This window comes from Myiozetetes cayanensis, unplaced genomic scaffold (genome assembly GCF_022539395.1).
Source record: "Myiozetetes cayanensis isolate MyiCay16 unplaced genomic scaffold, myiCay2020 scf3, whole genome shotgun sequence".
NCBI classification, from domain to species: domain Eukaryota; kingdom Metazoa; phylum Chordata; class Aves; order Passeriformes; family Tyrannidae; genus Myiozetetes; species Myiozetetes cayanensis.
Window position 1 is genome coordinate 41631830 of NW_026087521.1, and position 25835 is coordinate 41657664.

The 25835-nt window shown below is 34.2% G+C and overlaps 1 protein-coding gene across 1 annotated transcript in view; it reads left to right on the forward strand.

Annotated features, from left to right (window-relative positions):
* Positions 1-25835, forward strand: part of LRRIQ1 (leucine rich repeats and IQ motif containing 1) — a 107292-nt gene that overhangs the window by 6850 nt on the left and 74607 nt on the right. The window contains exons 7-15 of the mRNA XM_050323903.1: positions 816-890; positions 1074-2279; positions 3080-3232; positions 4408-4558; positions 8486-8679; positions 9567-9694; positions 15652-15725; positions 16028-16121; positions 20072-20248. Coding sequence (XP_050179860.1) covers positions 816-890; positions 1074-2279; positions 3080-3232; positions 4408-4558; positions 8486-8679; positions 9567-9694; positions 15652-15725; positions 16028-16121; positions 20072-20248 — 2252 coding nt within the window. The remainder of the gene's footprint in view (positions 1-815; positions 891-1073; positions 2280-3079; positions 3233-4407; positions 4559-8485; positions 8680-9566; positions 9695-15651; positions 15726-16027; positions 16122-20071; positions 20249-25835) is intronic.

Below are 25835 nucleotides of genomic sequence, written 5' to 3' on the forward strand. Positions count from 1 at the left end.
ACTGTTGTTTGAACAGCATACTTCTGAATATCTATCAAAACCAGCGCTTAGAAACCTGTGAGACTTTATGCTCCAAGTTGGAAGTGCTAGTTTGTTTATATTTTCTTCATATCCTTCTCTATATTTGATTCTGCTGATACTGATATATCTTTTTTCCACCAGGAGTTGTGTGATTCTAGATCAGCCTCAGTTTTTTAGCTACTTACTGTCTGTTAACTTTCAGTCAGATGTAATTCTAGATAGTGTGGATTTCTTTTTTCTGATTGAGACTATCTTGGGCAAAGAGGAAAATGCTATTTATTTGCAAATGGTGAGAAAGTAGACTTGAACTTTCAGTTTTCCATTGAGAAGTAATTTCAGAGAAAAAAATTTCTTTAGCCTCACTGAACAAAATTGCCATTCTAAAGATTTTGATATTATCAGTACATACCAGTACAATTAAAGAGACACTGTTCATGCTACTGTTCAGATATGTTTCTGTTATCTGCCTGTACTTTGAATGGTTTTGTAAGTGTAGTCTTCATCTTCAACAATAGTACAGAGTTTTGAGAGGAAGGTGGCAGTTGTTTGGGCCAGTACCAAGATGCTGACTCTCTGAAGGTATGCATCTCTCAATACATGTCCAAATATGTGTTACTGATGCAAGTGTCCTGTTGTTTAGTTTGATCCACACACAGCTGAGTTTCTCTGTAAAATTTAGGCAGTCATAGAAGTGGACTGTTGGAAAGTCAAGAAGATGGGTGAGATTAGAAAGAGGATGTTTAGTGTTGTTCCAGGTTTTGTACAATATTCATTTGTGTTAATTTATTGTACAGAAACGCCAAGCTGCAATAGAAGATGAGCTACAGAAAGAAAAAAAAGTGTGGAGAGACAAAATGATGCAACATGAGGTAAAGTTACAATGAGCTTTTGTCAAAAGACTGAGATTACTGTCATATATTTGAGAATGTTATCCTGGAACAGTTAATATACCAGATCCTGTTTATTAATGATAAATATGTACCAACACCTGTACCATTTTAAAAGTGGTTTTAAAAGTGGTTTAAGAATCTATCTTAATTGTTTTGGACTAGGAATTGATCATGAAGCTACAGATGCAAATGAAAGAGGAGAAAAAGGCCTTGGAAGAGCAAAAAGCAAAAGAGAGACAACAATTGGCTGAAAAACAGAATATGGCTGCTGTGAAAATTCAAGCTAGATTTAGATCATTTTTAGTCCATAAAAAATATGCTCCCATTTTAAAAGAATGGAAATATGAAATGAGAAAGAAGCAGAAAATGCTAGAAGAAATAGAGAGAGAAAGGAAAGAAAGAGAGGAAAAACTGAAGAGGCGAGTGGAGGAAAATAGGCTTAAGAGAGAAGAGGGAAGAAAGAGACAAGAAGAACTTGAAAGACAAGAATATTTGGAACGGATGAAGAGGCATGAGGAATATGAGAAAAAGAAAGAAAGCCTGAGACTGGAAAGAGAAAAACAACTGCAAGTAAAAAGAGAAGAACAGACAAAACTAGAACAAAAAAAAGTAAAAGCTATGATGAGTGAAAGTGGAGAAAATAACAAAGAAAACATAAAAAATGATAATCACACAGAAAATACAAAAGTAATAAGAGAACAAAAGAAGGAACTAAATAAACAAGGGGAGGAACAAAAAGAAAAACATGCTGAAATGATGGACGGAACAAATAATTGGATGATGCTAGTAGAAAGAAATTTGACACCAACACCAAGTATGCTAGGCTCTGAGAAGGAACATTCTTCTCAAGTAAATAATGAGAATATATATATGAATTCAGTAACACAAATAGAAGAAAATTGCTCACAAACTAGCTATCTTAATGAAGCTCCAAATAATCATACTTCAAAGGAGGAGTCTCTTAACTTTGGAGCTAATGACATGGTAGAAAATAAGGCAATATGCAGCAGTCCACCAGATGTCCAACCAAACGCTAGTAATAGAGAAGTTGAAGATCAGTTTTGTCAGTATGAAACAACGAAGAAAACTGTATATCTAGTGGAAAATGCTAATGAGGAAGTCAGAGACACCTGGGACAGAATTCAAGATGTAGCAGAGTCTTCCAGTAAACTAATTTTTCCTAATGATATTGAAAAGAAGAGAATAAACTGGATGACCACATGTAAATCTTGGTCTAAAATATATGAAGAAAACCAAAGAAAGCAAGCAACTCTTAAAAAACGACCAAGGAAAAGTTCAGTTAGCAAGATGCCTCCATTAAGTGCAGAAAAGATAATTCATAGTGGCCCATGGAGTACCTTGCAGCAGGTAACTATATGGAAAATTTAGAATGAAATGGAAGGCTATGCTTTTTCTTTTTTTTTTAAGTTTAGTATGTCAGCAGAATGCTGTTTGGAAGAGAGGGAGGTTATTGTTGATCAGTATGTAGATCATGTGAGACTTCCTTTGCCCAAGTGCAGAATAAGGGCAATGACAATGACTTCTGAATTCCTGTGAGTGTCATGGAGCAGACTGGTGTGGTATGAGTCTTCAGATGATTGATAGTGTCTTAAGCCTGTAAAAGGCAATAGCTCCTATCGTCTGCTAAATTAACAAGGTTTCACCTTTGTATGAGGGCCCACATTTCAGCTCCTACTCAACAATGCCCTTCAGATTTTTGAAAAGACTAGTTTCTTCTAGGAGCAAGATATTACTGATCAGCTTGTAGGTGGTGTTTTGTCATAAAGAACATCTCCTATTTCACAGGACTTCTTTTTCTTACCAACTTATCATTGTATGCTTGCTCTGTGCTCTCATCTTGCTATCCACTCTGAGATGACATACTTGACTATAAACATTGTTAATCTGAAGTATTTTTGTCTGTTCTTTTACACTCATTATTTATGATACTGTGATAATTGTTTTCATACTAACTTCTCCCATTCAACAGATCAAACCCACCATTTTCATCCTTTTCTATACAAAGAGATTAACATCAGTTGCTTGCATTTTTCTAAAGCAAGTTTTGGTCTCTTTTTCAGCTTAATGAAAATGACCATAATGTGATGTTGTACAATGAATGTTCAATATACAAAAAATTAATTTTATTTATCAATAAATACCTGTAGGTTACAACACTTATGCTTGAAGATTTGCCAGCTTGTAGCCTCTCAACGTTATCTGAGTGTTCAAATCTTCAAGTTTTGACTCTGAGACGCTGTGGACTAGTTTCACTGGAAGGACTAAGTAGCTGCAAAGACCTTAAGTATATCAATGTGGAGGTACCAAGGATATTTGATTCTTTATTGTAACATGGGGAGAACTACCAGTTTTGCTGCTTAGTTAATTATATAGTTGTATCCAACTGAATATATTACTTTTAGTGCCTTAAGAGCATATTTTGTGTCAACAAAATACTCCCAACTGTGAACAAAGTTATACCAGCAGATTTACAGTGCATATAACAACAAACTACATGCTGCAAATTAATTGACTGTACTAAGAAAATATCAGTCTAGGATTAGCAGTAGTATGGCACAGTGATAGCTCTCCATTACCTCAGTCTCTGATTCATGAGTGGGCAGATGTTGTTCACCATAGCAGGTGCTCAGCTTGAGCACGAATAGGTAGCATGAAGAGTTCTTTGCAATACACACCATGAATATTAATTAAAATTACTAACAAGGAACAGCACAGTGAGTTACACTAGAGGCATAATGTCTAGGTTTTCACTACTGTACAGTGTCTTACATGGCCTTGTTTAATGACCAAAGAAAACTTTATCTCTGTGATGCACCTTCATTCCAAAACTTGAAAATTTACGTGAAGAAGCTTTGTTCAAATTTTTAATTTCATGGGGTTTAACAACACCAATTCACAAGAAGAAGAAAAGACCAAGCACAACAAGGAGTGAAATAGAAATTTGAGGTGGTGTTATTAAAATGGCCTGGGGAGGAGGGGGATGTTAAAAAAGCAAGATCTCTCGAGGGAAGAATATAAGCTTAGAACAGTGTTAATGTTTGTGACCAAAATACTTCTAAATGCAGACTTTCACTATTAGTAAATAGGATTCCAGCAAAATTACAGTAGTCTTCATTAGCATCTAGTAAATATGATGGTTTCTTTGCAGTTTTTAGTTCTGTCTCCCAGGATTTGGGAAGCTAGGAAAGGACATCTGGAAAAGACTACTCTGTTCTTAATTTTTTACACTTTTTGTTCCAAATTCTGGGCATTTCAGAGCCAGAATGAAGTTCAAAATATATTTTTATCCTATTCCAACAGGACACAAAAGGCAGTTTCTGTGACTCATCATTTTGTTTTCCTAATGGAAAAAACAGATGCCCCTCCTCCTAGGTAGATGTTTAGGATAAAAATAAGTAGTGATGGCAATCTGCCATATTTTTACTGCTATTTCACTTCAGATGCTACTTAATATGCTCATTTTGTTTTATTGCAGGAGAACAACATTCAGATAATTGACTGTGAAAATCTAGAAAATCTTCGTGTTCTCATTCTGAGTAAGAACCATCTGTCATCAGTTTGTGGCTTAGATGGCTGCAAAAATCTCCAAAATCTTGAACTTTCCTACAATAGAATCACCCGATTTGGTAAGAAAATTATTCCAATTTGTATAACAATATTCATGCAGTTTATATTCAAAATTGTATTCCCCTTAGATTCAGAGCCAGTCAGCTGTTAAGCCCAAGGAGACCAAGGAGACAGACTTAGAAAAAAACCTGCATTCTAAAACATTCTTAACTTCATATTTATTTGTAGTATGGCTTAGATATTGCCATGTATTCCATCTACCAGGATGGCTATTGTCAGCCAAAGAGAATTAAAATCTTTCTAGAATGGCCACTAATATTATGTGCACTAACTCAGCTGGAATATGTGAGTAGCCCAAGTTTGGTTTATCTACAGATGTAATGAATGTAAATCCCAGCCTTGCAACTGCAGAGAATTCCAACAGATTCCTTACTGACACAGTAAGTAGTTATATAGAAATTGTGTTGTCTGTCTGAATCTGCTGGACAGCAGGAAAATAATTTAAAACAAGTTTTAAGCTTATAGATGAAACACATTCACATAAGACATTTATATAAGGAAATAATTTCCAACGTTAAAAAAAAAAAGACTGAAACAGTATGAACATGGATAATGCAATTCCATGATAAATGACAAGGGCAAAGAAAACAGGAAATGGAAAGCATAAAAATAAAAATAAATCTGTAGATGTAGAGGCTTTAATGTTGATATTTTCAATAATTTTTGCTAATATGTGCAAATATTAATATTAATGAATATACCTAGGAATAAAAGTGCTGGGAAATCAATGTTTACTGTAAAAGCATATCAATACCCTAATGAGAAACAGTAAAATAAAATGCTTAAAAATCTTCAACTGTATCCTTGTGGCAAATATTGCTTGATAAGATTCATATTCAGATTTATATAATTTTGATAAAAATGTCTACAAGAGTACTGTAAGAATGACATAGTATTAGTGGATGACATTTAAGAATGTGGCATCTGTGTGAAGTTTAGTATCTTTGTACAGGCCAAGTGGAGTAAAATCCTCTTGTACTTTCCCTTTTGTGCAGTGCACTGCTGCAGTTACCAAGTCTCTAACAAACTTAAATGGGTAAACGAATGTTCATAAAATGAAATCTGAATTCCTCTCCGGAATTGCTTTGAGGATGTTTGGTTAAAACAGATGCATAATACAGGATTTATTTCACACAATAACATGTTGGTTGTGAGTAGTTGCATAGAATACACAAAAAATGGATTTATGTGATTTAAGAAGTTAGCATATCCCTTACATCTGCAATACTGTGCAGTAAGGCTTATTTATGTTTAAAATACTTAAGTTTTAATAACTTATTGTAGGAAACTTCTAGCATAATATGATTTCTCTTTTTATTTTTTCCTCCTCTCATTGAAATATAGCATCAGTAGAGGAAAAAATAGACTTGCCAGAAACCCTTAAAAATATCACTGAGAGAAATAGTCTCAATTATGCTTTTTGACTTAAGAATACACAATTGAAAATTAAGTAACTGTGGCAGTAATACACTGAAGTTCTGTGCATATGTTTTTATTTGGAAGATGAATGCTTTATTTTAAAATTTTCTTCTGCAAAAAGTAACATTTTGACTGGAATCATTGAATACACTTCTGCGGGGTTTCTATACTGCCATAGCATGTTGACTAAAATCCTGGCAACTCAAAAAATTGCAATGCATAACCATGGATAGTTGTAAATGCTGCTTTAGATCTACTCTTTTAAAGACAGCACAAATAGTATTTTTTTTTTTTTTTAAATCAGATGCCTTTCTGTTTTGGTTTTGTTGTTTGAGGTTTCTTATGTGTTTTTTTCATATTTACATTCACTGTCAACCTTCACTCTTATCATTCACCTTTGTCACATATAGAAGTGACTTCAGAACTGCATAAGTAGCTAAGATAGAGTCCCTAGCTAACAGACTCCAGCTACACTTCGCAAATTGTTAAGAGCTATTCATATAAAGGTTACACTCAAATTTTGCTGAAAACATATGTTTGTCAACAAAATGCTTTTCCCCTATGCTACTATAGCTGTTGTTTGATTCATTATATGTAAAACAGATAATATCTTATGGAAATCCACAGAAGACCTTCATGCTTATATTCAATTTTACGTGTGGGCAGAAGAAACATTAAAATACCATCTGTTTGTATTGTATTTTTCTCTTTATGTTTTTGTTGGACTACATTTGATAATTCCAGAATGTATTGTGATCTTCTTGTATGTAGCTTTGGCATGTCTGTTCCAAATAACACTCAGATGAGGAGAAGGAGATGTAAAATAGATGCTTTGTGCCCCATGCAGAATAGGAAATTTCCAAATCCTGTATTACCTCCTTGCCTGTTCACTCTCTCCTCTCTGTCCCACTCCAGACTCATATAGTGCCTTTAAAAGTTTCTAGTACTGCAGTGGTGGTAACTGAAAAGTGGAGATTTAAGGATTGCTCTTAGGAGGAAGTCTTGGGAGCTGTTAGCACGCTCTGAAACGAAAGTATTTTGAAACCGCTAGATGGCGCTGGTTGCTTTTTTAATTTTTATCCAAGCATTAAAAAAAATACAGACCAGAATCTTGCAGTCAAGAGGGTATGTCATGGGCATGTCTGAAATTCTTTCAGAATATTTAAAGGGTTGTATATTTATTTCCTAAAGCAAAGTTTTGAAGTTACATTATGGAGTATTTTTGTTATATTTAGGATGATATCACTTTAATATCAGACAATTGTATTTTTTTCAGTAGGTGCTTTCCATTTTTAAATTAAAGTCACTTGAAGGCATATATTTGGGATTTTTAAAATGTACTTCTAGTTTTAATATTTAATTTTTTACTTTAGTTTTCTTCCTATCATTTTTTTTTTTCATTTTCAATTCTTCTCCGTATTCAGTACTCCGTGGTAAAAACTAATCTCTGGTTTCATAATCCAGTTTGTTTTCAGGTGACAGTCACAAAGTAATTAACTGCTGTAAAGCTCACCCAGCTTCCTTGTGGGAACTTGGTTGGGAAGTTTTGGGTGAGATAAAGATGAGATAAACTATCCCCTCAAATAATCCTGTGAAGAATACATGAAAGAAAAGTAAAATCAGAAATTCCTAATTTTAGATACATTTTCTAAAGGGTGTCCCTTAAAAGCAGTTTTACTCCAGAGATACAGAAAAGCTGCTTGGACCTGTAGTAAGTCAGATACATCGGTGCCATTGCAGAACATCTGGCATGTGTAAGACCATGGAAGGCCAGTGTCATTTCTGCTGTTGGAGGAGAATGATTTGGGTAACATTCTGTGAAACAAACAGATGCTGATGGGAACCTTTTCCTTTGCTTTTTGGGTAGAGATCACATACATTCTTGCTCTTTAGACTAGCTGGCAGGAGTAAATTTGTTGAGTGTAATGGCTATAGTAACATAGCTTTATTCTTAAAAGCACTAAATTTTCTTTATAAATTTCTTCATGAAAAATATCTCATGACATAATTCCTTAAACAAGATGAACTTTAATAATCGAACTGGTGATATTTTACCACAATTTTTTTCTAACCTTGCTGATACATTAAAAAAAAAAATCACCGAACCTTTAAAAAATGAAGTAATGAAAATTAACTTTTAAATATAGTGTTTTCATTCTGGTGGATGGTTTTATTAGGGCTGTTAGTATTCACAGAGTTCAGAGCAGTCATCAAGTGGTTAAAGCATAGTAAATACCATTTACCACTAAAAGAATGCTCTCATCCAACAGAAGTACTAAAGAGATTATGACCTGTTATTATTGATTGATTAACAGGATCAGAAATTTATGAACTGTATGCATTGTATATTTGATGTGGTCAAAATACAGTAATTCTTTTTAAATGTTATAGAGAACTAATCTTAATTGTTACTATAGATAATATACAGAAAGTTCACAGTTTTTTTAGTACTTGAAATACAGCAAACAGATTTTTATTTGATTGTGGCTTAAATCTTTAATTTTCAGGTGGTCTGAAGTCACTGAAAAATCTTCAGCAATTAACTGTGGACCATAATCAGTTAATCAGCACAAAAGGTCTTTGTGAGGTACCTACTCTCATTTACCTAGACTGCTCTTTTAATCATCTCACACAAGTTGAAGACATTGAGAATTGTGGCCTACTTCAAGTTCTGAAGTTGCAAGGCAATAATCTCCAGGAGGTAAAAGCTTTGAATTTAGTGGCTATTGTACATACATCTTTGTTAACAGTCATATTTTTCAGCATTCTGATCATGTGCTCTTTGATTGGTGTGGGATGCTTCATGCTCTTTGGTAAGCTTTTTTTTCTTATCTTCTTAGAGGGAAATTTTTCAGATATACAAATGTCTAGCAGTTAAGTATTTTCTTACTCCTAAGTCCTTGGAATAATCAACCCCTCAATAATTATGGTTTGTCCTTCGTTTATAGTGTCTAGTCTTCAGGGGTTTTTATATGAGTCTAGATTTGATTAAAATGTAAGAAAATATTATTATCTACTTATACGTAATAAGATAATTATATCAGGCTGATAATAATAGTTGTTATTACATGTAAGTAATCACTTTTTATCATTACTTATATGTAATGATAATAATATCATTATTATCATCCCAATAATAATCAGGCTGATTTGATGTATGTTGATTCCCCAAAACTTGATATTTGTGCTGCAGGATTAAAAATAGGAAAATTGTTTGCTAACTGTGCACTTAATCATATTTACTGACAATTATGCCTTTATGAATTTGAGAGAAGAAAACCATTGTTGATAGGCAGCAAATGAATAAAATAGTAATATTGTAACTCTTGGGCTCTTGACCTTTTTTTTTTAAAATTAATTTATGTTGACTATTCAAACTTGTTAGAAGACATTAAAAAATACTTACCATCCGATATGTAGAGATTATGTGTGACAACTGGTACATACATATTAAGGAAAGGATACATATATCCAGAATGTGAGTTTTGCTTGTATTTAGTAATGATTTATGAAAAGCATCTGGTAAGCATTTCATTGTTGTTTCTCTGATTTATATTAATTTTAAATAACCATCTCTTTTCTGTTTAGCTTCCAAGACTGGAAAATCATGTTCTGCTAAGAGAACTATATTTGGATGACAATAGCATTTCTGCTGTGAGAATGCTTTCTTTTTATTGGTTGCCTCTATTGCAGATTCTTTTTCTATCTCAAAATAGGTAAGCAAGAAACCTTCTTCCACTTACAAAACTGATAGACAGGAATTTACTAACATAACGCTTGTCTGAAAAGTATCATTCTCAGTATGGCTGAAATTTTACTATCTTTGAGATATTCTTTGAAAATACATGGTTAGCATGTAATTAGTTTGGCTACCTCTAACTAAGAAAATTTGAAACAGCATTAACTATGAAATTAATTTTTTTCTTTTAGATGCTATGTGAAAATAATTTTTGAGCACTGTGGAATTGTTAAAACCATGGTGGGTTTTTTTTCTTTAGCAATTGTTTCTAGAGTATGTCTGTCAAACTTCCTATTTCACAGCTAGCTTATTCAAAACAGACTTGGAAGGCTAAGTTAAGTGCAAGTACTAGAGTTAGAAAGCACAAATAAGAATGTTTTTTATTTTACATACATATGTTAATGCCCTCAAAAACAAGTAAATTTTCTTTAGTTTTTCACTCTTATGGTTCATTTTGAAAGGTATAAAATAAAGAAGGATCAAGACAAGAGGCATAAAACTACATCATGCACTCAAGTGCTCTGTAATTAGCTTTCTGTTTGTTTTCTAATCTAATCTGTACATCTTTAGAGTTAGAAGGACCAGATATCCTGGAGTCAACATTTTTATTTTCCCCATCCCCTTTTCTCAATTTAAATTCTGCTAAAAAAATAATAAACATTTATTATAATTTACAATGCATTAGAAGGAAAATTACTTTTAAAATTATATCAATTATTTTTCTATGCTGTGATCATTTTGCTTTGAACAAGATTTATCTCAGCTGAGCAAATAGAATATACTGTGTTACATACCATATACAGAATATACACTAATCACTTTACTCTCCTGTTAGTGAGGAGGTTTTTAAAGGGGTGATTCATCTGCCATTTTTAGTTGTTCACTTTGAGACTAATCATACCCTACAAGTGCCTGTTCATCTTCATTGAGTGTTAACAGAGACAAAATGACCAGCTCGTATGTAGGTGTCTACATCTGAACACATGAATCCTGTCCTATGTGACATTTAGTTCAGCAGGGCCAGTTGCATCTGGAAGCCTGTGGGAGAAAGACTGAGTCCTATTCTTCTTATAAGGAATGTCCTTCATGGAAAATGAATATTATTTAAGTATATACAGTGTACATTTTATGTAACTTTTCAAGTTGTTTTCATATCATCTATTGTGAAGTACTCTTTATATAGACTGTCACAGGTAAATCAAATACCTACAGAATCTAATCTTCAGGTTACTTCTTTTATGGTTTGGGATTCTGTCACAGTAATTCTTTTGGAGTTTGGAGAAGGTGCCTCCTGCCTGTGATTGACAAGAGCATTACTTGTTCCATGTTAGATTTTGAATCATACACACTGAGTTAATTCATGTTCTTTGCTTCTTTTTTTTTCTCCATTGTCGTGTTTAGGTTTTTTGTGGAACACACAATAATGTGGCTCTATATTCTTGTAGTTTCCTCCTCTTCCTCCAGTGTAGCTATCCTGTAATAAAGTGTTTGCAAAACTCCTTTGAGACCTCATGGACCTGCTAGGGACTTGTGAACATGGTCTCAGGCTGAGCTTGAATGCCATCTCTCGATCTAGATTGTGCTGTATTGGCCATGTAGATGTGCCTTATGTCACTTTCCTATCCCATGTTCTTGCAGTTTTTAATGTCCATTATAGTGCTTGCTCTGGTTTTCCAGTAGCCAAGCCAACAAGCAGTGTTTGGTCCACTGAGTTTCTTCTGCTGCACCAGGAGAAAGCACATATTTTTGCATCAACAGACTGGATGTGCTGAAAATAAACATACATCTCCTTCCCAAGCAGTTCCTTTTCTTTTTTTGATGCATCTATACCTTATCTCAGATCTTTGTGACAGACAGGACAGGATAGCCTTAAATTCATATTAAAAGCCTCAAAATTCCTGGCATTTCAGTAGCCTACTCTGGTACACTCACTTTATGTACACTTTTAAGCAGCTCCATATGTGTGTGCTGTAGCCTAAGTAACTTGATGTTCTATAGAAACAGTGAATGTAATGGAGTAAGTTGTTGAAATAAAAGCTGTTTCTTTTCTTTTATCCTACAGCTAGTGCAATTTTGTGAATTTTTTCCAAGTGTGCACTGAGTGCGATTTCCTTTTTACTGTTTGCAGGAAGCTATATAATGGTAATGCTGTGAATCTGTATTCTTTCTAAAAGTAAAGTACTGTGAAAAGAAAATTCTTACACTAGTTTACAGGACTTTTTTATTCCTGAGGTGCTTTATCTGCATCATAAACCAGAAGTCATCAAAGATAAAATTCCATATTTTAATTGTTTTAAACCTACAGTCTAACAAGGATTTATAACAAGTAAAGATTAACTCCTTCAAATATAAAAATGACTATACTTCACCGCTGCTGCTTTTATTAAGTGTTTTCATGTGGCTTTCACATACAAAACATATTCTTGATCAATGTGCAATAGACCAAAGACAATGATGAATATCCTTTTGACATGGTTACTGCAGAACTGGGACTATGAAGATCCTTGCTCTATTTTATAGCAGCTGGAGAACACAACCATTAAGTTAGTTTAAAAAAGGTGCATTTTCTTTATTCTTCTGCTGTGGGTAAAGGTTTAGGTGTAGGAGAGAAAAAATTGTGTCTGTGACTAAAATTAATGAATATTTAATATGTGTTAAGACTTCATGTGGCATTTATATTTTCGTGTAATGTCTTTTTCATTTAAAAGTTTTACAGTGAGACAGTAAATCAATGTGCTGTTTAGGTAGCCATTTTTTTTTAACTTGTACATAAACACAATCCCTCCTACTATTCTGTTTTAGTATGGCATTAATATGCCAAAGGTCTTTTTTTTGCTATCTCTTGCTCTTCATTAAAGTAACCTAAGTGAGATAGATAAAAATTTAATATTTAAAAAAATGCAGTCATCAGCAAAAGTTACTCTTTTCTTTGGAAAACTGGTTTGGTCAGAATCTTGTTGACATATTGCTCCCATGATTTTGCAACTAGATGTATACTATTCCTAAAATGCTTATGTTAGAAATGCTAAAAAGTCAGTTCAGTACATTCATTCTTAGTACATATTGTTCTCTCTAATTAAATATATGTGGAATCTGTATTTTTAACCTAATTTCTCAGATCTAAGCGATGAGCTCACTGTGACTGATGTTTGGAGAATTTGACTACTTTTCCAGAGTCATCATAGTAACTCTAAGTGTCATTGGATGTCTAAATAAGTCAGTCATGAAAAAGTTATATTTAATTATAGTGGTTTTTCCCATCCTATCCTTACAATTCTACATTTTTTAAATTATTTTCGCTAATTCTTTGCTGGTGATAAGTTTATCTCTAAGAATGTGGCATCATGGGTAATATACTTGAAGTACTGTCTACTAGAGTATTCAAAAAGCAAGGAGATAACTGACAGATTTCCTATATTCTATATGACTGCTACTCATAAATATGGCAAATATTGCAACCTAAACTGTTTTTAATTTAAGGAATGAAAAAGAAATATGGGCTTTACTTAAAAGTCTAGATTAAGATAAATTTATTTTAATTATTTTACCCTCCTTCCTACCAACTGCTCATTAACATTTTCTGGGGAAAAGCAGATGTACAGCAGGATTTAGACCATCTTGAGCAGTAACTGTTATTTCTGTTCAGAAAAGCAATCTTTATTTTCTCTGGTGCATACTTGCAACTATTCTTAAATCTTGTTTTCTGGCATAGATTTTATGTAGTTTATGTGGCAATGACCCATTCTGCTAGAGCCTTAAATGGGAGCAGAAAGAGGAAGCTATAGCTTGCTTTTTTGTGAATATCTTTTACTTTTGTGTCTTCTTTGTAATTTATATCTCTTATGCCCAGGGCTAATGTGACAAGGTCAAGTAGTATTAAGTTTTCAGTAATGTCCTTTGTCTTTCTGGTTTGAATTTTCTTAGGAAAAAAATTAACAAAGAATGTCAGTAAAGGGAAAAGCTATAGAATGACAGGGAAACGTTTTAACTCTCTTAATACCACCGACAGGCAAGGACAGTCCGGTAGACAATTTCTAATTCACCACACCATATACTGATAAAGATCCAGAGAACTCACTTGCTATAAAAAAAAAAAAACAACTCTGTGTTATCTTTTGTCCCTTATGCAAGATATGACATTTATTTTCCTAGATATTTCTGAATATGTGAATCTGTAATCTGAGACATGGATTTTCAGTTTTTGCAACCCTACTGTTAGCCAATAATATCTATGATACTATTTGTGTCAAATATTAAATATATTTATGTACTATTGACTGATCATGAAAATTTGTAGCACTATGTACAGATCTAAGTATAACACTTTATGCTTTTTAGAGTTAATACTTCTTTGTATTTATTTGATTCTGTGGAAAACTTGCATGGCAGGAAGGTAATAGAACTAAGTAGGACTAGAATGAGGACAACTTTACAATGTAGTTTGAGGAAAAAAAGGAAGTATAGTGGCATGTACTCAGTTGTCTTTATTTCTCTGAATTTACTCTTAAACTGTTATGTCATTGTATAGAAATACTTGTCAGCTGAGGGTGGAAATTATTTTTTTGTTTTGTTTTGTTTTGCATTTGGTTATATTTTCAATAAGAATAAAAAAGCTGCAACCAACATTTGGTCCATAATCAGTGTACCAGAGTAAAATTCAGCTCCGTCTTCCAGTTGTGAACCTGTGCCAGAAACATGACATAGTCACACATTTCAGCAACTAATAAGCATTTTTGGCTCTGAACAATTTTAAGTTTAGGTTTCTGGCAAAAAGAATTCTGACTTACACCTTTCAAAGACATTACACCCTCAGAAAATACTACTTTCTGTGAAAATTAGTATTCACAAACTGACCATATACATTGCCATTTCTGTTACCATTCTTCATACTAGGGCCTTGTCCTTACAGGGATGAAACATTACCGAAACATGTATATCTTTAAAAACGATACAGTTGATGAGGTGTGTGCTACATATAAACATTCTAGTTTTAGTTGATAGTTGGAGTTTCTTGCATCTTGATTTTGACTTTTCCTCCCTCTTTCATATTTAACGTAAATCAAAATAAACTTTAATCTGAATGGTGATATTTGGCAATAGCCTGGCAGCTGAATAAACCATTCAACATTCCAGCACCAGTGCAAGTTTGTAAGTAAATGCTTTAGTAGCAGTGATCATACACATCTTACAGTCCCAAATAATTTGTATAGATGTCATCTCAGTTTCTTTACATTTACTCTTGAATACTACCAATAAGAATTTTGTCCTTAGTACTGCTTTGCTGCTCTATTGAACAAGAAAAGCTCTAATAACACAAGAGCAATTCCATAACTCTGTATAATTAGCACTATTTGACACCATCTTACAGAAGTAGTAAGACCAGAGGAAGCGCTCAAATTGTATTACAGGATAGTGTAGCCTTGACCTGTTAAAAATACAGCTGTGACAACAATTTTGTTAGTTTTAGGATCTAGGAAGTAATGTACTGAGTTGAGAAGAGAAACAAACTGATAAGAATTTTGAGCAATGAGAAATGAAGGAAGAGGAAAGAAGACAAGCAGATTTTATTTCTCTTTAAATAGGACCTTCTGTTAGTTCCATTTTAGTTGTGGAACCTAAAGAAAAGCCAATTGAGTTGTGTAAATTTTACAAGACTTCAGATCTTCAGCATTAAATGCAAGAAAGAGAAAGAACTATTGACCAGATGAAACAAAACATTAATGAGAAAATATTAAATAATGAGCTACTGAGAAGACTAAGAAACAGTGTCAAGTTAAAATTTCAGTAATTAGTTCTAGCACCTTGGATAGCTAAATGAGCATTTTCTTATGCAAGTAGTTAAATTGTCATAACTGTAAAAGATTCTGGTGCCTTCCTGTTTATGAAATACTGTTTTATTTAATTTTAAAAAAAACTCTTCTATTTTGTTCTTAGATTAACTGAGCTTGTGCCTTTAAATACATTTGTGTCTTTGGAAAAGCTGAATATCAAAAATAACTGCTTGTCAGGTGAGTTGTATAAAAACACCATAAAGCGCCATCCAAACAAGAATTTAATAATTAAATTATAAACTGATTTGAATGAGACTGTTCCCATGTATTTATAAGAGACATTTATACAAAAAAAAAATATAAATATTTTCCAAACAGGAATGTTATAGATATTAATTATAACTATACTGGATAGGTAGCAATATTGCTTGTAGGACTTCCTGAGATTGGTACATTTTACTTTCATGTAAGATTTTATGAGAAATAATATAGTTCTTCATTAAAATTTATATCTAATTTTCTTTCCTACTATAACATAGATCTTGAAGATGTCCTTACATGGTTAAATGGCTGTCATAAACTGAAGGAGTTGTTATTCAGTGGAAATCCTTTTCTTCAAGAAAGGAACTGGAGGTAAGAAAACTAATTATTTGATAAATCAAAAAAAATCAAAATCAGGAAAAAAAATTGGTGTATGTATGTTAGTTAAATAGTAGAAATACTACCACACATTGTGAACAGTCTTGCTGCTGTAACAGGTTTTACAGCACCTGGAGAAGTAATTCCTGTAATACTGGCTAGAGAAGTGGTAGTGTTTATCAGAACAAGAAACAGAATGAATGGTTGATTTTTTCCTCAGTAGTTGAGGCTTAGCCTTTTTTCTGGTTCTTATAATTCCTTATCTTTACATCAAAAATTAATAGCTCTAATAATCATGAATTAAAGAGATGTAGGAGTAATGCTGTCCTTTGCCCTTCAGTGAAGTATAATACTGAAAAATCAAAGAGCTGGTCCTATAAACTATAATGTCTATATATAAAAGACAGGTAGAAAAGGGGTAGAAAAGAAACTTGACATATGAAATGATATGCAGTTACCAGAATCCCTGAAATGAGTAGTTATGATAGGATTGTTAACCAATAGGATGGTTAAACATAGGAAAAAAATGGTACATGGATAGGTTTTTTGTATATTTTTATGTATATTGAACATAGTACTCAAGGTGCAGCCTCACCAGTGCCAAATACAGGGGGAGGATCATTGCCTTAGTCCTGCTGGCCACACTGTTTCTGATATAAGCCAGGATACCATTGGCCACCTGGGCACACTGCTGGCTCAAATTCAGCCAGCTGTCAACCATCAACCTCAGGTCTTCTTCCACTGAGCAGCCTTCCAGGCACTCTGCTCCCAGCCTTTAGCTCTTCATGGGATTGTTGTGACCCAAGTGCAGAACCTGACACGTAGCCTTATTGAACCTCATACTGTTGACCTCAGCCCATTGATCCAGCCTGTCCAGATCCCTCTGAAGAGCATTCCTACCCTCCAGCAGATCAACACTCCTGCCCAACATGGTGTTGTCTGCAAACTTACTGAGATGCTTTCGATCTCCTTCTCTGGATCATCAGTAAAGATATTAAACAGGATTGCCCCCACTACTGAGCCTTGGGAAAGCCCACTAGTGACTGACTGCCAACTGGGTGTGGCACTATTCACCTGTTGATGTCTCCTCGTTTCTTAAGAATTTTGTGATCTGAAACCCCATTCATGCACCAGTGCCATGAGGACTTCAAGCTGTCTGAGAAAATTGCTCTGAGAAAATTACTCAGCAAAAGCACAGTAGTGTCTTTTTTAATTTACCTTGTTCTTTCATCTTCCTTCGAATTAATACTTTATAGTCTACAGGTCTTCAAGAGCAGAATACAAGTTGGAAATGAAATTTTAGATTTTTAGGTGATGTTGTGTGTTGTTATGTGTATCGAAATGGTAGAATGTCTATTAGTGACACTCTTACTATAATTCCATAAAATGTAAAAAGAAGCATTTAATCAGTAAGAATTTAAATCATTACCAATTCTTTCAGCTAAGGAAATCAAGTATTTACCTACGAAAGTGTTAACAAAATAAAATGTCTGAGGAAATGAAGTTAGACACAACAGTTGGGCTTTCATTTTGGATGTAATTAAAACATGACAGATTTTCTTATTAGAAAAATATGATTTTTCCTAGTAATTCTGAAGAATCATCAAACTTGTTACTTGTATAATTTCAGATCAGTTAAAGGTAAGCATTTACACTGCAATGTTACACAAGAATCTGTTTAGATAAATTCTGTTCACATTTGCTCTATTAGATTGCCTAATGTAATGACAACAAAGTTTGTGATATGTGTGTATGTTTTGGAGTGTGTATTGTACTAAGAGAAAAAAAAGGAATATGAAACCACTGTTACGTCTTCCATTTGAAGATTTTTGTACAAATTTATGATTAGTATTCCAGTAGAAAAAAAACTATTCAAAACTTTTAGTTGGGAATGTTTGAGTAGTTTAAAAGATACCTGTATAAGTACATTCTTGATTGGTTTGTTTGGTTTTTAATGAAGAGTTATTTGCACTCCCGTGGTTCCTGCAAGTAACTTCATTAATAAAATTCCGTGACTGTGACAATACTTTAAATTCCCATTTGCATTGTTTTAATTCCCACTGTTTTAAAGAACTAACTCTTATTTCACTTGTAACCTGGAGGGAAAAGCTTTCTGAATTTCAATTTAACTTTAAGAACTGACACTTTAGATTTCTTAACCCAGTAGAGCTTTTATGATTAGACAAGAGAGTCATTTGTCTAAAGGATTTAAAGTATGGAATACTATAAAATATGGATTTACTGAATACAGCATTGACTGTAACTTCAGGCAGTATGTTCTAGTGAACTTTACATAACCCCTTGATACCAACAAAGGAATTAGTTGTAAAATTTCCCAATCAGTTTTGTACTTTCATGTCCAGCCAGCGATAACACCAACAAAAATGAAGTAGTAAGAAATTTCTTTTTAAAAATTAAATCCTGGGATCAGTCTGAGCACTCCTAGGGGAATATGTTTCAATACTGTAATGATTAATAGAGCCTCTTAACTGACAGAATATTCACCAGGAAGTTTTCACTAAATGAAATGTTTACTCAGCCCTTCACCAGGAGAAACCCAGCTGGAAAAACTAGTGATGAGATCCCATAGCTCTAAGACACGATATTTCCAGCACTGGTCAACTTTGATATGGCACTTTTTTTGGTGTATCACTATTCAAAATCAATTTTGGTAATTTCTCTTTATATATTCAGGAACTATTGATCTAAACCCATCATTTTATTCCAAATATACTTCAGACAGTCTTAGCTTTCATTAATGGGCAGTAATGAAGGACAGTTTTCTATTTGCAAAAAACCTATTCTATTCTATTGAGTTATTTGCAATATTATAATTCAACCATAGAAACTTTCTCTGATTTTAAACTTAGTGTATGTTGTCTGAGCTGAGTAGTAGTCCTTTACCTTCACAGGGAATCCTCAGGGAGTTTTAAAATTTTGAAAACAGTTTTTTAATAGGAGGAGGATTTACAGCCTGCAATAAGTATTCTTTCAAGAGTTCTTAAGTGTTGCTTAAGGTTGACTTAATGAAAATATTGAGTGATGATGTATTGATTTAAATAATTTTACAGTCTTCAAACTTTGAACAAATTTGGTCTTGTACAAGAAATATGAGAAACAAGGTTGTAGTACTAGATTACATTTCACAACAACCCAAACAAGATTGCATTGGCGATACTTTTTTTTGTTTTGGTAGGTAAGTTTCTCATACGTATTTTTTCTTACATCAGTGGCCCCAGCTGTCCTTTTTATAGCAAGGAAGTGTCATCTCTACTCTCATTCCTTTCACTGATTCAAATTCGATATTTCAAAAGTGGATTTTTTTCCTGTCAGTCATACTGAATATCATGTCACTAGATGTGCTATCATCATGGCTAGGCTTCGCGAACGAAGATTTGAGAAGGGCTCTATCCATGCTTGCTACAAGCACGCTGAACTAAATGCAAATGGTAAAGGGATTAGAATTGACAAGCTCTAATATTTTGTGTAGTTTTAAATTTTAAACATTTCAATGTGTCAACAAAATCAGTGCGGTGTCTTAATCCTGTGACTTAGTTTGCTATGTTACCTACTAATCAAACCCATTACAGGTACCTATGCACAAATGTGTCAAATTTTCCTGTTATGGTTTGTGTAGGTAAAATTCTTGCTCTAGTGAATTGAGAATGTTGCCATTGACTTTCCTGGTGTCAGTATTACAGCAGTACCCTTTATGCCAACAAAGTATTAAGAAGTCTTGCAATGTTCTGGGTTTTATTCTGAGTTCTGTTGTTTATTAAGTATAAAGTTTTAGTTAGTATGTTAACATATGAAATAAGGAAAAACATGTAAATACTTAGAGAACTAACTTCACATTCTGTCTTGTTATCTGATCATATCAATAAAATGGGTGTTTTAGCATAAGGATTTTTTGTAGAACTAATTATGATTTTTTTTTTTCTAAGATCTTCCTTGTTTAAGGTTCTTCCTAGTTTACAGTCTCTTGATGATGAAATCTTAACCTATCATACTTTACCAACAACTGAAAGAATCAAAGAATCAGAATTAAGAACTTTTCTGGAACTTTGTCAACTTCAAATTGAAGAAAATATTCAACTGAAAAAAAAGGCTACTGAATTGGAGTATGTATTAATATGAATATAAATTGCATTCAGAAATATGTTTTCATGTACTGCTAGTGAAGTTCTTGATGTCTTATGAATTTAATTAGGTTTGTTTTTTTTGCCTGGAAATGTATCATGAAAAGGAAGAGATGAGAATCATTTACTGCAGTCCAAAGTCTATTTTAGACAGATATTAAGATATGTGGGCCTTGAGTTTTGTTTCTTTAAATTTGAGAAAACAGGTTGTTCAAAATCTGCATTTAGTAGTAGCTGAATGAATTTGTACATACAACACAACACAACACAGTGCTATGCAGGATTACTAGCTTAAATCCTGAAAGTTGTATAACTATATTAACATGATTTCCAGCTTTAATTTAATTAAATGTAGTTTGGCTATTAGTGCAATATGCTCTATTTTTCTTTCTGTGTTTGTTTTCCATGTGTATATTACTCACATTCTAAATAATTGCAAAAAATTTGATCTCTTTTTTCTTAAGGTAGTGGATCAGATGGATCTGTTTACAGGTCTTTGATTTTGCTGTACTAATCACCTTTATAACTATTACCATTGTTAGTCATCCAGTGACTTCAGCTTAGACCATGCAAGTGTTAATTTATCACTTATACCTGCTATCTTTTAATTGTTTTGTAATATCTAAATAGGTCAAACTTCTCATGTTTCTGCACTTGGTAATATTGCATATTTTTTTCTTTCATAATTGTTATTCATTTCCTATCAGGTTCACAATATCCCTATAGTCCTTTTACTATCCAACTTTTCTTTTAATGTTTGGAAAGCTAGTTTTATTCATTCTGCCAGATACTGAACATTATCCCAGATCAGGTGAAGCATGTGATGTTTGACAGTGTTTTAGTCTGAACTTTGAATATTCTGTTGGTTCAGAAAAAGCACCCACATTTTTTTCAGAATATGGTTGTTTTGTATTTGCATGTAAGGCTGTATATCCATGATACCTTGTTACTACCTAAGAGTTTATTACTTTGGTGCATTATTGGCTTTTACTAAGCTGCAATAAAATCTTCATAGCTCAGAACCAGACTAATTTGAAACAAGGTTTGGATTACGAATTGGATTGAAATTCATTTGGGAGAAATTACATAGTGCAGTTTTGTATAACAGATGTAATGTGTAGATGGCTCCTAAAACTCATTTATTTCTCCATTAAACTTCCAAGATATGTCTTCTCCACTTATGTAATTTTTGGCTTCTGGTTTGCATGTGGAAGCTGATACTTCCTAATCTATTTACCATCTTGAAATGGTGTTCCTTCCTTTATGTTTCTTAAAAGGAGAAAAGAAGAGGCCAAAAAAAAAAAAAAAACAAACCCAAATAAATCACTCCTCCTCCTTTATGGTTGAGAAAATTTTTCTGTATCTGATATTTAGGACCAGTTTCATCATTATCTCTTGCAGAAAAAAGTGCTGATCTATAATTAGGATATGACTTGTGAGAGAACTGTAGTAGAATCTGAGGACCTAACTTTCACATACATTTCTGTAAGATGTAAAAAAATGGGAGAGAAATATGATATTCATAAAATTTAATATTTTTTTAATCCATGGTCTGCATGAATGGACATGAGTAGAAAAGATACATAAGAAACTTGTTGAGTAGTCGGACTCAGACCAACCATTAACTATGAATAGTTGATTACCAGGCTTATACTACTTTCTGGATGCTGACTTGTACATCTAATATCTTTTATCAAAGACTGGGAGCAGGAGGTGGAGTGCACACTTATCATACTCGCAGATCACAAAAAATTTGGAGGCAATTGTTTACATGCCTGAGGGGAGAGCTACCAGTCAGAGGGACATACTGGGGAGACAAGGCAAGCTGGGGATACAGGTCAATAGGAGCCTTGTAAATTCAACAAGGACAAGTGCAAAGTTCTTTACCTAGGAAGGGGGTAAAGAAAGGAGGCCTTCTGCCCACTCCCAGGCTACTTGCTGAATGGAAGAGAGAAGGCCTTGACTTTGTCCAGGCACTGTTCAGCAAAACATTAGTCTTTTATCAATTTAGTTCCAGTCACAAATCTAAAACACAGCACCATACGGACACCTGTAACGAGAATTAATTCATCCCAACCAGAGTCAATAAAATTGGACATAAGGAAAAATTTTTTCACTCTAGGGACAGTGTTGAAATGCAACAGGTTGCCAAGAGAGGTTGTGTAGTCTTGTTCTTGGAGATTTTCAAGAACTGACTGGATAAAGCCCTGGGCAGCCTGGTCTGATCTGAGAGCTAACCTAGCTTTGAAGCAGAAGGTTGGACTAGAGACCTCCTGAGTTCCTTCAATTGAGAATTTTTCTGTGATTCTATGTAGGTTTTGTTTAAAGAGCCTGCAGATGTTTGAGAAGAACAGTAGTGGAAAGAGGATATTATGTAAACATCTCTTCTTTCCGCAATATATGGTTTGGGTGGAGAAGGGGAAGGCAGGGTGCACGGAAGAGGGAGGGTTGTGGGGTTTTTGAAATTTTGAGAATTTATTCACAATCTTTTGAATTGGTAACTTTGACATGGTTGAAACATCTTGTATCAAATTTAGTCTTAAAATTAATTTCTCATGTGTTAAAGCCCTTTTATTTTGACCAAAGTAAAATTTACGGATGACTTGAAAACCATTGAAAACTGCAATTCATAAAAGGAACTCTAAACAACTTGTTTGTATATAAACCTTAACAGCATAACTATTATATGTACATATTGCAATACTTTGACTGAATTAATGTGACATTGCTAAAGAGCAGACCAACAATAGAGCAAACTTCTGTCTGTTTCACATCTTGCTAAGTTATAAGCCTCTGTAGGTGTGACCTCAAATATGTAAGCTGCCAAAAGTAATCAGTGCTTGCTTCCCTAATTCATGTTTCATACACAACTGCTGCCCAGTTAAATTCTCTGTGCTGTTTCTGAAACTTCTCTTTTGTTGCCATTCTTAAAAATAAAACTTACTTTAAAATTTAATTTCTCTATTCTAATAAATGGCTTTTGTCACACTTTCTTTATATGACTTGTAATGAGTAATCAACTGTGGTTGCAGCAATTTGCTTTCAGTCATGAGATATGCAGATGTCTGGCTAATGGATCTTGAACTTTATAAATCCTTTATGTATAATACAGTGAAAATGGTATTGCAAGGAGAGAGTATGTAAACAGCGACCTCTTTCCTGTGTTTTTAAAGGACTTTAGTAGGCTGCAATTGAACATCAGTAATGATGCTTATAGAAGCTTCACTCAAGACAAATTAGATTTTACCACACTATAACAAACACAAGCTCACATAAATTGTACTATGTGACTATTTCATGTAGCATAATTATGAAAATCACAGTAGAGTCACAAAGGGAAAAACATGATATCAGACGAAGTTTTAACTAGCACACAAACTAATACACAAAGAGGTAGAATATTGTTTATGATTTAGCTGATAGGGCCAGGAGAAACTGACGTTCCTGATTAGAACTGGCTTGTTTCTCCATTGTCTCTCTTGCCTCCAAGAGATTTGTTCTGCTGACTTTTCAAGACTTACGGTTTCTTTCTGAGAAAATTATGCTCTTTGAATAACCTGGCAGTCATTGCAGATGTGATTGCAGTAAGAAATTCTATACAAAATATACCAGCTCTATATGCAAGCTTCTACCACCACCTTAAACTTCCTAAGTAGCAACATTTTGGCTGATTTAAACTCCCTTGAAAGGCCTTTAAAGATGAATAACTTTGTCCTTTTCCATGTCTTTTAAGTTAACCTGTGCATGGATCCTTATGCTTCCTAGGTGCTGCCACTGGGGATTTACTTCTCTCCACCTCTACTCCTCCCTTCCCAAACATTGCATGTGAAACTCAGCAGGGTTCAGACTAAATTAACCAAGACAGTGATGGATACTCTTGGTGGATTGGTGTGAGGACTGAAATTGTAACAGTTGTTAAGAAATGCCTCATTTCAATTTCCAAATAGATTAAAATTTTATTCTAATGGTTTTATCTTTCCTCAAAGTCCCTGGAAAATGCTAGTACAAATAGGGAGGTATCTGTTTGGTAAAAAAAGCTACAGGTAGCTTTCTGCTGTTAACATTTGTTTGTGAAAATAATATCTTGGTCTTTAGGTAGTATCAGGGCCACTGTTATAGCACATGTGTACATTGCTACAAAAGACCTAGCCTTTCCTGTTCTGGTTTATTCCCCTTTTCTCCCACGACAAAAGCAGTTCATCCTTTGTGGTTATGCTAAAATTTGCATATGGTATAAATTACTTTCACTTGTTAGAATCAAAATAAAGCTGTGGGAAGCCAATCAGCCATTGAACATGAGGGAATGCGCTGGTCAAAGCTGGAAGCCATAGAAATTTTGCTGTACCAAGACCACCATGTTCATCTACATTTCATTACATACTAAACAGTCAGACACTATGGATACTGGTATATAATATAATAATGGCCAGTCTTCACGAGTGAAGATCCGGGGAAGGTCTTTACACCTTCCGGCCTGCGCATTGGATTTTTTAGGTGAGACACAGTGTGCGCGGAACTGAGCCCACCCTTTAATCCTAAGGTTCATCTGCCGGGGCCAAGCAAGCTTGGACGGTGGCAGTGAGGTCCTCAGGACGTAGGTGGGTTACCTTTAAGGGCTAACGAGCCCCACCTGCCCGGGAGTGGCCCTGACCGGGAATCGAACCCGGGTCTCCGCGGTGATAGCGCCGCGCCTTTACCACTAGACCACCAGGGGCTCCGGATACTGGTACTTCCATGAGATAATCCCATTTCTTGTTTTGTCTAGGTACCACTTTATGCTTAAAAACTTGGTTGTATCATAACCAAGAAGCAATTCCAGAAGATTTAGTGCGATCAGACCTCTTGACCGATAGTACGGAAAAAGGTCTGAAAGGCAAACAATGAATTTACATTAACTGAAAAGGAAATATTGTGGTATCAAAAGTCTTAATGCTGTCATATTTCTTACTTTGTCTTCTCTCTTTCCTTGTGTGTGGGGTTTTTTTACTATTAAATAAGTAAACCAGTCCTGCATATTTTCCATTACAGCAGCTTCCTTTCTCTAGTTTGAATAAGCAATCTTTAGGAGCAGGTCTCAGATATCAAGAATGCAGGTCCATTGAGACACTGAGAAAGTTGCAGTGCATTGAGAGGATACCTGAAATCCCTGTTTTCCTAAGGGACTTAGCAGCTGACTGCTGCCTAGTACTCAGGCCACATGATAATATTTGTTATCTGTGCTTTGGAGCTTCACCTTTGCAGGAGAACCCCAAACACAGCTACCAAGCCACTTCATTGATTATAATTCTCTGAAATGTCACTTCAGCTTCCTTTGTAGTTTCTTGAAACTTAAGGTGATCTGACTGCCTAAAAGGAAAGCCACTGATACAGAGGGCAGCCTAAAAATCCTACAAAATCAATGTATAGTTGCAAATTGCCAGGGATGTATTAGCTGTGAGAGAGTGCATGCCCACAGCAACAAGACTGTATTTTTCAACCACTGCTTAGGAAAACTGCTGAAAAAGCAGCCTCTGTGAAAAAAAGTAACACATCCCCTGGTGACCACAAAATTACTCCCTGCCTGAATTTT